Source organism: Gavialis gangeticus, unplaced genomic scaffold (assembly GCF_001723915.1).
Source record: "Gavialis gangeticus isolate Ggan-Ray unplaced genomic scaffold, GavGan_comp1, whole genome shotgun sequence".
NCBI lineage: Eukaryota > Metazoa > Chordata > Crocodylia > Gavialidae > Gavialis > Gavialis gangeticus.
Window position 1 is genome coordinate 74,589,701 of NW_017729022.1, and position 15,648 is coordinate 74,605,348.

Here is a 15,648-nt window from a genome sequence, read left to right on the forward strand (position 1 = left end):
CCCCCCAGCTGCCCCTCCCCCACCCCCTACTTACCAGCAAATCTAAGACAAGCCCCTCCACCCCCTTTTGGGGAAATACTGTAAAGCCTCATCTTAGATTTGAGTAAATACAGTAAAAACATCACTTACTTCGACTATTATACAAATTCAACAATTGAGATGGCCTTTTGAAACCCTAGTGCTGTAGAACAATACTGTTCAGCTAGAAAACTGAACAACCTAACTTGGGAACAGAATTTAAAACATTCACACACGATATGTTTTTTGCAAATCTACCTCATTGTGCTGTGTTGTCGCAATATCTGTGTCAATGCATTCAGTTAAAAAAAAAAAAAATCAGGTAATCTATTTAAGGTCTGAGACTACATCAGGGAAAACCCGAGACAGAAGGGAGAAATAGGGAGATTCTGGTGACAAGTAACTACAATAAAGCGTGAAAATTAAAATAATTTTCAAAAGTTCGCAAATAAGTCTACTTTTTTCTGCACAATGAAGTGGACTGCTTAAAGCTAAAAATTTCTGATTTAGTTGTCTAGTTTGGGCCTCTAATAAAACTATTATTGATTGAAAATGGTACAAAGAGGCTTGCTGCAGGTCAGCTGAATCTCCAGTCCCTCTTTTATGTATGCACTCTGTCTCTTAGTAAGAGAGAGTTAACTAATAATTTATCAACTCTTTCATTTAAGAGCAAGTAATTGATTCACTTACTACACAACAGGAGTGGACAAATGAAACATTTACAATGGATCAACTGATGAGTGCTTACAAGCAGCAAGTCTCCCTTACATAATAAATGCTAAATTTATAAAGTTCCCTCCCCTGGATACACAAATGTTGAGGAGAAAGATGAGCTCCTTATTCCCACCCCCCACTCTAAAGGTAATGAAAAAGATGAATGACTTAAGGCATTTTTTTTCAAGAAACTAGAAGTTTCAGGCATATATTAAAGGTTTTAGGTTTATCATATAACATCACCAAATCTTACTGTGGTCACTGGCACTCAAAATTAAGGAAATTCAATTTTGTAGGCAGTACCTCAAGATGATGGAGGATTAAGGCCAGTATGCATCTATATAAGAGTGCAGTAACAATATGCACTGTCACTCTGATAAAACTAACATTTTATGGCAGTCCCTCTTGAATAGTACTGAAACACTTCCAGGACCATGCAGACAAATCTGGACTGTTGCTTTCTACATTGTATCATTTTGGAAAGGCAGAAAATAGAATTTCAGTCTGCAAGACTGTTCACCTTTCATGCACACTGACCTCGCTTCAAAATAAAAACTGTAAACTGTTTGTATGTTACCCTTACATCAGGAAGAGAAGGTAGGTTATAGGAGCTACCCAGTGGAGAACTCAAATCTATCAGAGGTGGACCATATGTCTTTCCATCATATCCTGCAGCACTAGTAACTGTGGGACTGGATGGGGTGGATGTTGTGCTGCTTGCAGTTGATGGGGCAGCTGAAGTTTGTCCACTGCTGATCTGCCACTAAAAAAAAGAAAAATGAAAACCCACAACTCACTATTGCTGCTTTGCATAATAGATGTCTGTTATGTATATGGACACCAAGGAATGGTTGAGCTATGCAAGCATGTTAGCTGAATGAGCTGAAAGCAGAGCTGAAAACTTTATTTACTCTGCAGCCATCAATTTTCAAAAACAAAGCACTCAAGACACAGGAAGAAGAAAAGCAGAAAAGAAACAACATGTAGAAGAAACAAATAAGATTTTTAAAATTAAAAAACCCCTGCCCCCTGAAGTTAATATGCATTAATATGTCTGGGATTTTATTGGCACAATATTGACTATAATAGTTTTAGTAGCATGAATGTGTTACAGATAATAAGCTGAATATGACATTGCTGTTATATTTTTAGTATTATAAACCAGGTTTTTCAGTAGGAAATATTGGGTATTTGAATCCAAGAGGTTCTTTTGTCATTTATCAAACAGAAAAATGAAGCAAAACAAAAACGAACCACTGATTGGGACTCTAGCCAGCAACAACCGTACTGACCCAATAACAAGAATGAAAAAGTAAAGTCAGGCCAAATTTCACCCTTGTTTAGATCTAAAATTTCATAGATATAACTGAAAGCAGATTTTGATTCTGCACAATTCTTCTCCAGTAATTCTGTTTAACAGTTGAGTTCCAGGAGACTTTACAGCATAATGAAAATACTTGAGACAGAGACTTACAAAGACTACTCTTTCAGAGGCTCACAGATTCAGGTGCTTCTTGTTACTACTGGTTCTAATATGGGCTGTACAGCTTTCTTCAGTTCATTTCAAAGTTCCTCTCTGATGCAACTGAGGTCACTGCAAGAAGCACCATGGTCCTATTTTACCATTTTTCAGGTCACAGACAAGAGTCCTTCTATGGTGGTATGGTAATCTGCATTCTTTTTCTTCAAAATATTGAACATATGGACATCAATATGCTGTGTAATATATGCTTGCCTCACTGAAGCACTAAAGTGTATCTGATGTATTTAATTTTACTCCACTTCAACCACTGATCAGCTTGGGATTGATCACTTGATCAGAAGTCCACAGTTTATTTCCTCTCTTCATCTGTAAGTCTCCAGATCTGTCTAACTCCAAAGTATCATTGTAGATGCTTAATAAAGCTTTTGCCTGGTTACAAGTGAACTAGCCAGTCCATTGACTGCAGTGTCCCGGACACGGTTGTATTACATTCTGCATTGTGGTCAAAAGACATCAAAACAAAATATACTTCAAGTTACTACTTTAACTTTTCTTCATCTATTTAGAATAGACAGAATGGGATGGACAATGATCTCATCTCATTAATATTTTGAAAAAAACTTCAGGTATCTTCTCACAGACAAGCAGTCTCTGTACACTGTAAACTCACACTGGAAGTTAAATGAATGTAAAATTATAAAATCAGAATTTAGCCTTAGTTTGAGTGGTGAAGTAAAAAGACAGTTTACCTGTTTGATAGCTTGCTGTGCCAAGAATGCCATCTGTAATGGGTTGGGTTTTATGGTTTGTTTTGGTATGCTCTGGGCCTGGGGAAACCTCATCTGTGGTTGTGCAGGAAGAACTGACCCATTAGACTTGGGGCTGTGATTCTGAAAGTTAATCAAGCGTGGAGGTGGATGCTGGAAGAAAAGAATCCCTCAATTAGTTGTCTGAACACTGATAAACACTTCTGAAAATGCTCTTGGCTCAATTTCCCATTCAAACTTCTGGATATATGACAAACAAATTAGAGTATTGAAATAGTATTGAATCGTTTGTCTGAATGAAGGAGAATTCAGATCTCTGCACCAATGCATCTTGAACATTAGACCCAGAGTAAGACTCAAAAGGTTTTGATGAGATAGTTCCAACTTTTGGGGCAAGAGGCAATACTTAAAAGTTATCTGAAACTTCTACAGGTACATGCAATGAAGACTTAGTAAAATTAATACAACATGGGTTCTTTAAAAATTATAGTTTCACATTACCAGTTTGTGGTCCTGTGAAATAACACCTGTAGAAGCTACTATATTATTTTTCTGGTGGAACAATAGCAATCAGACACGTCTTCACCCTGAAACACTCCTCATTCACCTGATGAGTAGGAGCTTGCTGCACTGGTCCTGGAACTCTCGGATTTGGTAGACCCACTGGACCTGCCCTTCGCTGAGCCTGTTGCCTTTGAGCCATGACCTGTTGCTGCATGTGCTGGAGTCGTAGCTGAGCTAAATTGATCTGTGTTGGAAACTTAGATAGCTGGTTTGTAGGTAAACCACTTTGTGGCTGTAAATTTGGTTCCATCACAGGGCTCTTGGGCACGTGTGGTGGAGTTTCTTTATCTTCAATTACCAAAGAACCTGATTAAAAATAAACAAATGTTTTAATATTCATTTTACTGTTTGTGAAAACTGAATTTTTCATTATGTCCCTCATTTTATAAAGACCAAGAAAATCCTACAGTCTGAAGGTTGGGTAAACAGTTAGGGACACAGGAACAGAAGGACATCTTGAGTTGTCGATCCCGTACCGTACAATTGCAGGCAGCTGTGTTATAGTACTTTCCTAAAGCTTATTAAACTTTATCCTAAAACTACTTAATTTGTTTATCCCAGTACTTACTGAAGCCTCCAGAATCTCACACCAACAATGGTTAAAAACTTAATTCAATTGGAGTCTGCAACTTCTAAAATATGAAATCCTAGAAAAAGTTATTCATGACTTCATTCTGATAAACTGAAATATTCAATCTTCCACGTCAGTGTTTCTCAGAAATAGAGCATACACAAATAGAACGAGCAATTCAGTGGTGAATCAGAAAGAAAGAGCAAACAGCTTTATATATGTTTATTCAAGTACTCATTACCACATGGCTGGAAGATACATTTCTGGAAATAGAGTCAGAGCCCCTCTTCTTATTCTGTTTCCCAGTTAGTGGCAGAAAAGCAGCTTGGAGGATTTTTTTTTTTTTTTTTTTGTTTGGTCCCTCTAAGAACAGAGCTTGTTATAGAAGCACGTTTTAGACCAAGATTCTCCCTTTCCACCTTTTTTCTACCGAATAAAACTGTCTGCAGTTTCTGACCAAAGGCCAAGAGGCCTGACAGGTATGTGTAGTGCTACGCTCTTACAGAAAGACTGAGATAGTGACAACCAAAAGAAAAAAAAAACCTTAGCAAACGCAGAAGAAAGACACAGCATTTGTCACAACCTTTAAGAGAGAAATACTAGAAACTAATTTCTGACCATGATTCTACTGTACTGCTTTTTTCTATTAGGTTTAGCATGTACACTCAGTAGATTCATTGAAAAAACTACTGCCTGTAAAATGAATAACTGCCATAGAGTACTAGCCACTGGAAGGTGGAAAGGAAAATGCAAATACCAGCCTGGTGATAACAATCCAATCTGCCTGGAAGATATGGTATAGTAAGGATGAGCCACATTTGCACATCTCTCCATTTATGTGCATGAAAAGCATGATAGGAAAGGCACGTAGCAAAGGCAAGATTTAGGAGAGAGGATCCAACTCCACCAGAAAACTTTTTCACACCTTTTAAAACCAGAACTATTGCTTGATAATTTTTCATTCACTGTTCTTTGCCCCTATTTCTCCCTTTATCCCAGTTCCATATGGTTTATACCTCAGTCTGCTAAAATCATAAAGGTACTGCCAGAGGTTTACTGCCTGGAAAAGCTGCCACTGACTCAATGCTCTGTGGCATGAGAACAAAGATGCTTTATAGGATAATTTCTTTCTATGAATTAGAGGTGTGTCGCAGAATGCATGAAAGACACTGGAATACCATTCACTTGGCAAAGCTATTTTTATAGACATGATAAAATCTAAAATCAATAAAGGGAAAATAGGAGCCATTTCATACCTAGATTGAAAATATTTTGAGCCCAGAAGCTAGGATCACAATGAAACTGGATGGTGTTGTTAGTCACTGGTGAGGCATCACATCGTGCTCGAAGGAGATACCGTAGCCGATATGTAATCTAGAAGTGAAAAAATATAATTTACTAGGGGTCAAGTGTTCTCCACGATGATTCTTACCACTGTCCCTGCAAGGCAATAACAGGACTTAATATTAATCTGAATAAAATAGCAGAACTGGTATGAAAAGCATGGAAATTAACTGAATCAGCCAAAAGAAGGGTTTCACAATTGCTCAGCCCCAAGTAATTTTGCATACCTGTTATCTACAATATGACAAACAAAACAAACAAACAAAGTTCTTCCAAGTGTAGAAATACACACGCTTCCCTAAATGCAACTAAGGCTTTGTTGCTTTAACATGACTCTTTTCTGAAAGTTTTCAGGTCTCACTGCTCTGTGCCAGATCTTTGCGGTTTTACCCAGAAAGTTTATTATCCCATCTTATTGGCCAGAAGCATTACTATAAGGAATTTACACTGGTAACAAATAAAATGAATCCCATTTAAACTGGAACAGAATTTTTAAAATTTTGCCTGACAGAATTCTCATATGCGTTTTTCTTTGAAATACCCCAACCCTACTGATTTAGTATTTAGATAATGTTTAAACAGAAACAAAAACAAAACAGTAAAATATTTCAAGTGAATGCAATATTAATTAAAACGTAAGTTTTTATTAGGATGGAATAGGTGTTTTCTTGGGCTTTTATTTCAAGAGAAACAGCTGACACATTGACCGACATGCTGATTTATAAACATAATAAAGAACTTCAGAGAGAAGAAAAAAGATCTCAGTACCTGTATTCTCTTTGGCTTCCTAACTTGACTTCTTCTCAAACCCTTTCTTCTCCAGGAAATGTTCTACCCTAGATGTCTCTTGAACCCCTGTTTTTTTGTTTAACTCATTTCCCCTTGTCATAGACATTAATTACCCTTTGTTTAGCTATTTTGACACAACCCCAACTATTTTGACAGATTTATTTTATTTCCTAATGTCTAAATCTTGATGTATGTTTGTTTTTTAATTTAAAAGGACATATGGGAACATGTAAGCTTAGACCTCTGCTACACTGAATATAGGGTTCTCAGACACTAGCAGAATAAGGTGGACTACATAATATTTCTTCACTTTTATCTACTCAAAGAGTTTGTAAAAAGTCTTTAGCATGGTTGGCTGTATGCATCTGTTTACTCTTCTCCAGATGTCGCATGATCACTTACCTTCTGTGGGTAACTTTTATAAATGACAGCATGGGCAGACCTAGGCTTATGAAAAGGGGGAAGGGCTGAAGATAGTGTGGCACATCATCATTTATAACACAACATGGTTTTCTCTACTTAAAGAGAAACCAGAAGCTTCACTTATATGCTAGGGGGCTAGCACTATATTGTTCAGTTGAAGACGAAAGCAAAAAACAAATAACTATTTAAATGTCCAATAATTTGCTAGAGTACATAGTAAGTTTTAAAAACTACAACAAACTAGGCAAAGAAAGTCAAAAAATATTGTGCTATTAGTTCCACAACCATTATAGTTAAACGCATATCTCATTCAGATTTATAAAACAAAATCTAGCCTTCTTGAGCTGCTTGGCAGTACCTCCAATATGTCACCGTTAGTCACTTCTATACCTGACTTAATACTACCACACCCGAGTTTAGGTTTTTAGTTAGGGATAGAAACAGTCTGCAGGGCTGTGAAATCAAAGAGAGACATTACCAGGACTGGCTAGCAGACAGCAACACGACAGAAGAAAGGACAGTTTGAATAATCAAGACTATTAAAAAGGAGAGAGGGTCAGTAACACCTGGAAAGAGATTACTAGGAATGAGGCAGATGATAATAAGCCATGAATTCAATGGACTCCCTCACTGCTGCCTGAATAGAAACACCGCTGTTCCTCCCACCCCAGTTAACGGTGTTTTGTTTATGCCAGAAAGTTAGGTGAAAACATGGGCCTCTTTCTGAAAACTGTTCAATGCATTTCCACAGCCACCCCCCCACCCCCCACCCCTGTGGGCAGGGCCTCTCAGCTTTGTCTGTGCAATTAAGTTTGTTGGGTCCTCCTCCTACAAGTGATAGGATATTTTAGAGGATATTGCCTCACCCGCTGCTCTGTACAATGTCCCTTCTGAAAGAGAATTCTATAAGCACATAGAAGGTTGGACAGTCCATTCCCAGATATCTTTAATCTTTAATAAGATCTAAGCACTTAATTCTTATTTGTCTCTTTGAGATTATCCCTACAATTTGCTAAGGCATTGAAATAGCTGCCCAGATTTTCCCAGGATGTAATAATCCAAATATGGAATTGATGACAGGAAAAAGAACTAGATGTGGACTCCAAATAATTACAAATAAACATGATTCAGTTTGATGTTCATGTCCCTAACCAATTAAAATATTGTACTTATAGCTTACACAAGTTCTTTGCATCTTTAGTCATTTAGAGCAAAACTGAAAAAGTTGTGTGTGACTATTCAGTTACATAACATGGCCTCCATGCTTTTTACGGTTCTTTCTTTGAAGAGCTATACAGCAGTGATTTGCATCTTGGGAAATTGCCAATATAGTCCTTGTGGTTTAACCACCGGACTGGAGGTTCAAGTTCTATTCCAGGTTCAGGTTCTATTCCCAACTCTACCACAGACTTCCTTTCACAAGATTTTAAAGATACTTAGACTCAGTTTACTCATGGACCTATTTGAAAACCTGAAGAAAAAAAAAGTTTTGCATTTTTTCCTCAGGATTCCCAAGACCACAGTCAAAGGATAAGGTGGCATCCAATTCCAGCACAGCTGATGCATCCTTAGCCCTGAAGGGTCTCTCCCAACTCATAATATTAGGCCTCATTAAAGATTACACCAACCAAACAATAGCATCTCTAACTGAAGCTGTCAGTTACACTGAGCAAGTATCAGAAGTCTTTAATAGGAAACTAGACTGACAACTAGGCAGCCACACAGTCACCTTAGTTTAAAAAATTATCCATTATGTTTGGATTCCTTCACTCTCTGAGTTCAGCGTGTAGCAAGTAGTAAGAAAAATTGCCCTAATGGTGTACCATGTGCACACAGAACAGCTCATCCTAATAGAGGTTAATAGTATTATTTCATACCTCTCCACAGAGGAGGAACGATCCACATTTCAGTGGTAGACCTTAAAAATGAAATTGCTGCAGGAGCAAAGCCAAGAGGGTCATAGGTCAAAAAGCTGAACATCATCTTCATCTTGTGAAAATGTATAATATTATATATTTCTGCACCAAACAAGATGAATTCCTGGATATAAAAGATGCAGAAACTTGCCTTACTTGTCTTGGTAGTGTTAAGAGTGATATTACTTGACTTAACACAGTTATTTCACGTTCGGGGACTCCCTGTACCTATAAACAAATGTCAAATCCAGAGCTCACATGGCCCCCCAAATATGCCAACTTACTTATGACAGACCTTGAAGTCTGTTTCCTCAGGTATATTGATGACATCTTAATAATATGGACACATGAAAAGAAATTTCTGGAGAAATGTTACCAGAACTTTAACAACTTCCATCCCTTCATCAAACTAACTCTAACATACTCCACCCAGCAAGTTCATTTCCTTGGCACTATTTGTAATGGCTACATTGCCATCATGTTGTATTGGAAACCATGAAACTGCCACAGCTATCTTCACACCACCAGCTTTCACCCTACGCACACCACTAAACCCATCCTCTACAGCCAAGCTCTGTTATGACTATCTGCTCCAATCCCACCAACCATAACAAACACCTTAAGGTTCTGGAGCAAAGATGCCTACTATTAAAAATCTCAAAACTGTAGCCACTCAAATCAACAAAGCCAGACCCAGACCTTGATCTGACCTGCTACAATACCAGCCCGGGGACAAAAGGCAAGAGAATCCCTCTGGTTGTTATCTACAGCCTGCAGCTTGAACACCTAAGATACATCATTAACGACCTCCAACCCCTTCTGGAAAAGAATGACCATCACACAGTAGTCACATAGGACAAACTTGCCCTGGCTTACAGACAGCACTCCCAACCTCAAACGACATCTCTCAAGCAACAGACTAACTCCCATTCTTACTGAAGTACCAGGCTTTCTAAAGGACCCAAATGCCTACTATGCCTCCACATCATTAAAGGCTGCATCATCACCAGACCAAACAACAAGGAGCACAACATCCAAGGTTCATTTGCCTTCAACTCTATCAACATCATATACCATCACCCACTTACAGTGCCCATCTGCTGTCTACACTGGACAGGAAGGGGGATCTCTACATTTGGGGCTGGACTCAATGATCCTCTGGGGTCCCTTCCAGCCCGAATGTCTATGAAATTTAAGGATGAATGAACACCAATCTGACATGAGCTGCAGAAAGACACAAAGATCTGTGGCAGAATACGTTAGCCTCCCTGGACACTCCATTGCTGACCTCAGGCAGCAAACTTTTAAAATCCAGCTTGAATGGGAAACTGTAGAACAAGAAGTCATCCACAAACCAGATTGAGTTAAGCATGGTTTAAACAGGGATTACAAATTATTTTCCCATTACCTGGATTAGCTTTTGTGACCCCTTTGTTCCTATGCTCCTCTTGCAGCATTGTCCATCTCCCCACCACCACACCCCTTACTTTCCTCTTTTCCCCACCTTTTGTACTGAAATCACTCACTCCACTTTATACACTGCTCTATGCTGTCCTTTTACAGCATCTAATTAAGTGAACTCAAGCTCATGAAAGCTTGTGCTCAACATTCAGTCTCTAAAGTGCATAATCTACCCTGCCTTTTGTCCAATTTCAGACTAACATGGCTAACTACCTCCATTTAATATAGCAGTTGTATGCAACAAAGGGACTACTGTTATCTTTTCCTAACCTTACCAGACGTTTGCTGTATAGCAATGCTGTGCTGCTCCCACTGGAAACTGCCCATTTGGAAAAATTCATGACATGTTCCAGTTGTTTAGAAAGACCTGCCACTTCCTGCTGTTGCTGCAGAAGTTTCATCCGATGTTCTTTTGCCAGACTCTACAAGAAAAAATACTTCCAGTGAAAACTATCTATTTACAAATGAAGTAGATTAACTCTTACTTTCTAATCCACAAACTCAATAATCAACTTCACTAAAAACTCAAATGGCTCCATCTCAATTTTCTGAAAATAAAATTGAAATATAGCTGTACTCTGCAAGAGGAGTGTAAAATTAGTACATTTCATATTCAGATTCCCAACTCCTTTCTTAAGTGACAAAATAAGTTTCTTTGGTGATTTTTTTTACTTTGAAGTAGTGTTTAGATAAGTGTTTAGATGAGATCCCTCATACACAATCCTCTCCTTCGTTTTGCTGCTACTGTGAACTTGGACAGATGAATTTGTGATATAAATCACTTAGATGGCAACACTTTTCATGAATGGTGCACAGGATTATGACTTGACTGCACAACCAAGCAGAAGAAGCTGGGCTGTGAGAAAGGCCACCTCTGGTTCAAGAAAACGAAATACAAATAGAAATTCAAAGTTACTGGAAAAGGAAATTGCTTTTGCATGAAATATTTCCCTGCACAGCCCTATCTGAAACTTCCTCTTAATGGGACACCCTATTTGAAAATTGGCCTTTGCTGTACTCAAATTTTAATGGATTAAAAGCTCCTATAAAACACTGATAAGATGAATTTTTGTTCCTTATAATTTTAACAAAAGTCAATTTACCTCTAACTGATGCAACAGAGCTTTACCCTTTTTGTTTATTTCCACCATCAGTGTAAATATAGCGACTTTAATGTCCTGTTCAACTTGCTTTTGGTTCTGGTTCACTTCAAGGATTCTGTAAACAAAAAATATTTATAAAACTAAGTTGACTAGCAGTGTTCTCAACGAAATACCACAACTCCTTCAGACTTAAGAAACGGAATTATTTTCTTATTGCCCAGACTAAAGTGGCTTCCTTTTTGTATGCATCATTCATATATATATATATATATATATACACACATATATATACATACATATATATACACATATATATACATACATATATATACATATATATACATATATATATATACATATATATACATACACACACACACACATACACATACACACACACACACATATACATACATACATACATATACATATATACACACACACACACACCTCGAATCACTGTCCCCTGAACTGGCTGAATCCAAAATGAATACTAGTGGCTTCGCACAGACCTACTAGGTGTGGCAGCAAGAATTTCCTGGTGTGGCAAGATAGCAACAAGGCTAGGCCCCAAACCCTTGCAAGGGCAGTAGTGAGACTATTATTTCTTTACTGCAGTCTCTTATATACATTCCTGTAAATAAAGTGTTGTTTTTATACCACAAGCCTGATGAAGATACAGCAAAAGCTGTGTTAACCGGCACTTTATTAGCCAGAAAACTCTACTAACCGGCATCTGAGGGACACGGCAAAAGTGAAACCAGAAGTACTGCTTCCAGGCTACTTCTGGTTTCACCACCGCAAGTTGAGTTTTTCTTTGTCACTTCTTCGGCCCATGGCCCAGGGCAAAGCAGCCTGTGCAGGGCCCCCCTCCCTGTCCCCTGGCATACTTATGCCGGGAAGTATATTAGACAGTGCGCATTTGATTAACTGACATATTTGATTAACTGGCATCCTCCATCCCAGGGGATGCTGGATAACAGAGCTTTTACTGTACTATGGACTCCATGCAGGACTCCTCCCCTGCTACTTGATAGGTCAGAGACAAACAACAGCCATCTCTGCAGCCACCAGAGGACAGTGTCTGAATTCCATCAAAGAAAAATTATATTTTTTGCTTAAGATACACATCCTTATTTTGGAGGGCTGATTTTGTGGGAAAAGGCTGCACGTGGTATGTGAGCAAATATGGTACAAAATCCAGGTAATTCATTCAGCTGTCATGGCAAGTTAGAAGTTATTACCCAAAATATGAGGTGTCTCCAAAAATAAGAGAATATTGTAGTCATCTTTGCATTCTCGGTTTTGTTCGTTTGATGATGAATCACTGCTCCAGTTGGGGATGAGGCAACCTTTTAGCAGCCAATCACTGGCTGCTGTGTTGGCAGGAAGCCAACCCCACCCAAACACAGTCATACAACCATCAGGAGAGATAGGAGTGAGCTCTCTGCACAAGTCTCTTGGTGAGCTTGTGGATCTCTCTGTATCCCAACACCTTGTCTTGATCTTGTGCCTGTTTTTGCTTCCTGTTTTTAGTATCTGTGTTTAGCTTCCTGACTCTATCCTAATTTTTGGCTTTCTGGTCCTAACTTGACTTGCAGCCTTCCAATTCTGGCTTCTTGACCATGGCTTGCTCCTGAACACTACTCTGGCTCCCTGATAATGCCTTCAGCATCTAGGTTCCAGCTTGCCTGCTGCCTCCAGACTCTTTCTGTGATCTAATACCTGGCTCTGGACACTGGTTCCTGACCCTGGGCCTGGCCACTTGGCCCAGCGGTTTGCAACTCAGCTGTGACACACTGCATTTGATTGTTGGTAGTATGACTGGAACTTTAACAAGCAGTTCTTGATTTCCCTTATACAGTGTATCAGGTGATTAAGAATATTCTTGCACATAATTTTAAGAGAAAGATGCTGGGGGGGTGGGGAAGGGAAGAAGAGAGAGGGAAGAGTGTAATTACTTTTTTCCTATCATGCAAGAACAAGGGGATGGTGAGCAAAGTATAAAGTGTGTATCCAGCATCCAGAAAGTGGTGAGATAAGAGGCAAGGGACAAACAAGATAGTAAGGCTCCCCATCTCCCAACAACCAGAGTAAGATTGGGTCTGCATTCCCAAAGCCTTTGAACTTTTCTGTAGAACCTCTTGCAAGAACCCACCCCTGGTATGTAACCAGGGCAAGTATAGTTACTCCTAAGTTTTGTCTGTTAAATTGCAAACCCCAATTATATAATCGTTAAACATATCTTCAAATAAATCTGTCACATGCATTTAATTACAAGAACATGAGTCATAACCTGTCCTTTTAAGATAGATACATTGTAAGAAAATTAATATGGGTGAGTGAAGGACATACTGCAATGCCTTCTGGTATTTTTTTGTCACTTTTTGGGCTGAGTCTGACCTTTTGCTGATCTTCAAATATGGAGGATAAACAGAACAAAGACTAAATGTAAGATAATAAACAAGGGTCAAAGCCAACTGAAAATATTAAAATTATTCCAGTCTTTCAATAATGAAAAATCCTTACATGTATTAAAACACTCTGGTGCTCTGATTGTATTTAGTTACATTTTACATAAATGTGTTAGCCTGTTGTCAGTATTTGACAATGTAATGCATACCTGTTTTGGATCTGCTTCCCTGTAAACTTTATGTATTTAGTCTTCTCCATTAGTTTGGTGATAAGCGTCTCAATGATCACTTTCTGGTTCTGAAAAGCTTCTTCTATAAACTGGTATCTGCAATAATCAGTAACTATTTACATATAAGCAAAGTCTCAGCCGTGCTTACTAAAAGGAAGACTACTTTGCAAAGAGCATGTAGTTAAGGAATCAAGTGTAGCTTTAAGGCAGACTGTCATCATTAAATGGAAATGCATGATAGCAAATTCTCTTTTTTCCCCACTTTGTAATTATGTTCTTCATATAAACTAAGAGTAATAGGTTTTGTGACCAGGTCTACAAGCAATTCAGAGTTAATTCATCATGCATATTAAAGTATCTTCTGCTAGTTGCACAAAAATAGATTGCACATTTTTGTACCTGTGCTCTTTGTGTTCCAGTAACTGGCAGTCCCGGCATGTCAACTTGTCACAAGTTTCACAATAGAGTTTTAACTGTTCCTTTTTGTGGGAAGGACAAAACACAGGTCGCTGACTGGTTACACCAACTGCCTCTGTAAAACAGAGGAGGATTTACATTCCTATTAGCAAGAAGAAAATTATGTTTTGTTACCTAGGACTGAAGTCCGAAGTTGGTTAGTTCTCTTGCCTCCACGTCTGCTTCTCTGTTCTGTTTTGGAATTGCTGTATTTTTACCTGCCTTTTCAGGGCAATAAGTTTTTCCCCCAGTGTAGGACAGAGTAAGAACATCCAAAAAAGTCAGAGAGAAAAAAAAACACAGAAGTTCAATGTGCCAAAGCACTGATATAGTATCACCTCAGACTGAAAATCATACTTTGGATTTACTTTATCCAAAATCCTGATGGGAGGACACTCAGGGAAGATGGATGTCATTAGCAGGGATCTGTGTTTTCCGTTTCCCACGGAAAAACAGAAAACATGGATTTCTCCTTTTAGCAGAGAAACCTATGGATTCCCTGCTTTTGCAAACAGCTTTGCAGGCTGATTGAGCTCCAACCTGCAAAAGCTGTTTGCAAACAGGATGGGAAACCCCAGCCCTGCCTGGAGGAGGAAGGGTGGGGCCTGAGGCTCTCAGTCAGCCACAGCTCCACTCTTTGCTCCTGGAGCCTGAGGTAAGTGGGGCTTGCAGAGAGCTGGGGGCCCCTCTGGCAGGGCTGGGGGGTTGGAGGTCATGGCTGTGCAGGGAGCACCAGCAGGGCTGTGGTGAGACAGGAGCTGGCCCCGCCCCCACTCGAGCAAGCACCAGCAGTGGGGGAGCCAGCTCCAGGCTGGTTCTGCTGCAGCTGCCCGCTGCTGGGGGCAGGGAGCTGCAGACTTGGGGCCCTGGCTCCATAGCCCTGGCAGCTGGGGGCCCCCTCCAGCAAGGCTGAGGGGCCGGGGCTGTGGGTGGGGGCAAGAGGCACGAGTAGGGCATGGGGATGTTTTGGGGGCAGTGAGGGGCACCAGCAGGGTTGGGGGGGGTCATTGGAGGGAAAGTGAGGGGCACCAGCAGGGCTAGGGGAGCTGCAGGGGGCTTTTAATTTTAATAATGGATTTTGGGGGTTTTGTCAGAGAATTTGATTTTTTTTTTAGTCAGAGAATTTGTGATTTATTTTTAATCAGAGAAAACCAGGATCCCTAGTCATCAAGTAGTTGTACAGTCTTGATTGTCCTGGTCGCCAATTTAAGACAATTAGCTTTGTAAACTCTTGAGAAATGAGAAGTAAAGTGAAAAAAATCTGAAATTAAGATGTATTTCTGCATTCCTGACTGTAAAACATAATTTAATAGTACAGATGTATTAGAATTTCATAGATTTCATAGACATTAGGGCTGGAAGGGACCTCGGAAGATCATCGAGTCCAGCCCCCCA

General features: G+C 39.4%; 1 protein-coding gene across 2 annotated transcripts in view; it reads right to left on the reverse strand.

The window, feature by feature from the left end:
- Nucleotides 1-15,648, reverse strand: part of TRIM24 (tripartite motif containing 24) — a 76,297-nt gene that overhangs the window by 37,898 nt on the left and 22,751 nt on the right. For both annotated transcript variants that reach the window (XR_002096903.1, XM_019515397.1), the window contains exons 3-10: nt 14,197-14,329; nt 13,777-13,893; nt 11,154-11,268; nt 10,326-10,472; nt 5,374-5,491; nt 3,590-3,852; nt 2,965-3,135; nt 1,316-1,495 (exon numbers count right to left, since the gene is read on the reverse strand). Coding sequence is in view for 1 of the 2 variants with exons in the window: in XM_019515397.1 (XP_019370942.1) it covers nt 1,316-1,495; nt 2,965-3,135; nt 3,590-3,852; nt 5,374-5,491; nt 10,326-10,472; nt 11,154-11,268; nt 13,777-13,893; nt 14,197-14,329 (1,244 nt within the window). In the remaining variant the exon portion in view is untranslated. The remainder of the gene's footprint in view (nt 1-1,315; nt 1,496-2,964; nt 3,136-3,589; nt 3,853-5,373; nt 5,492-10,325; nt 10,473-11,153; nt 11,269-13,776; nt 13,894-14,196; nt 14,330-15,648) is intronic.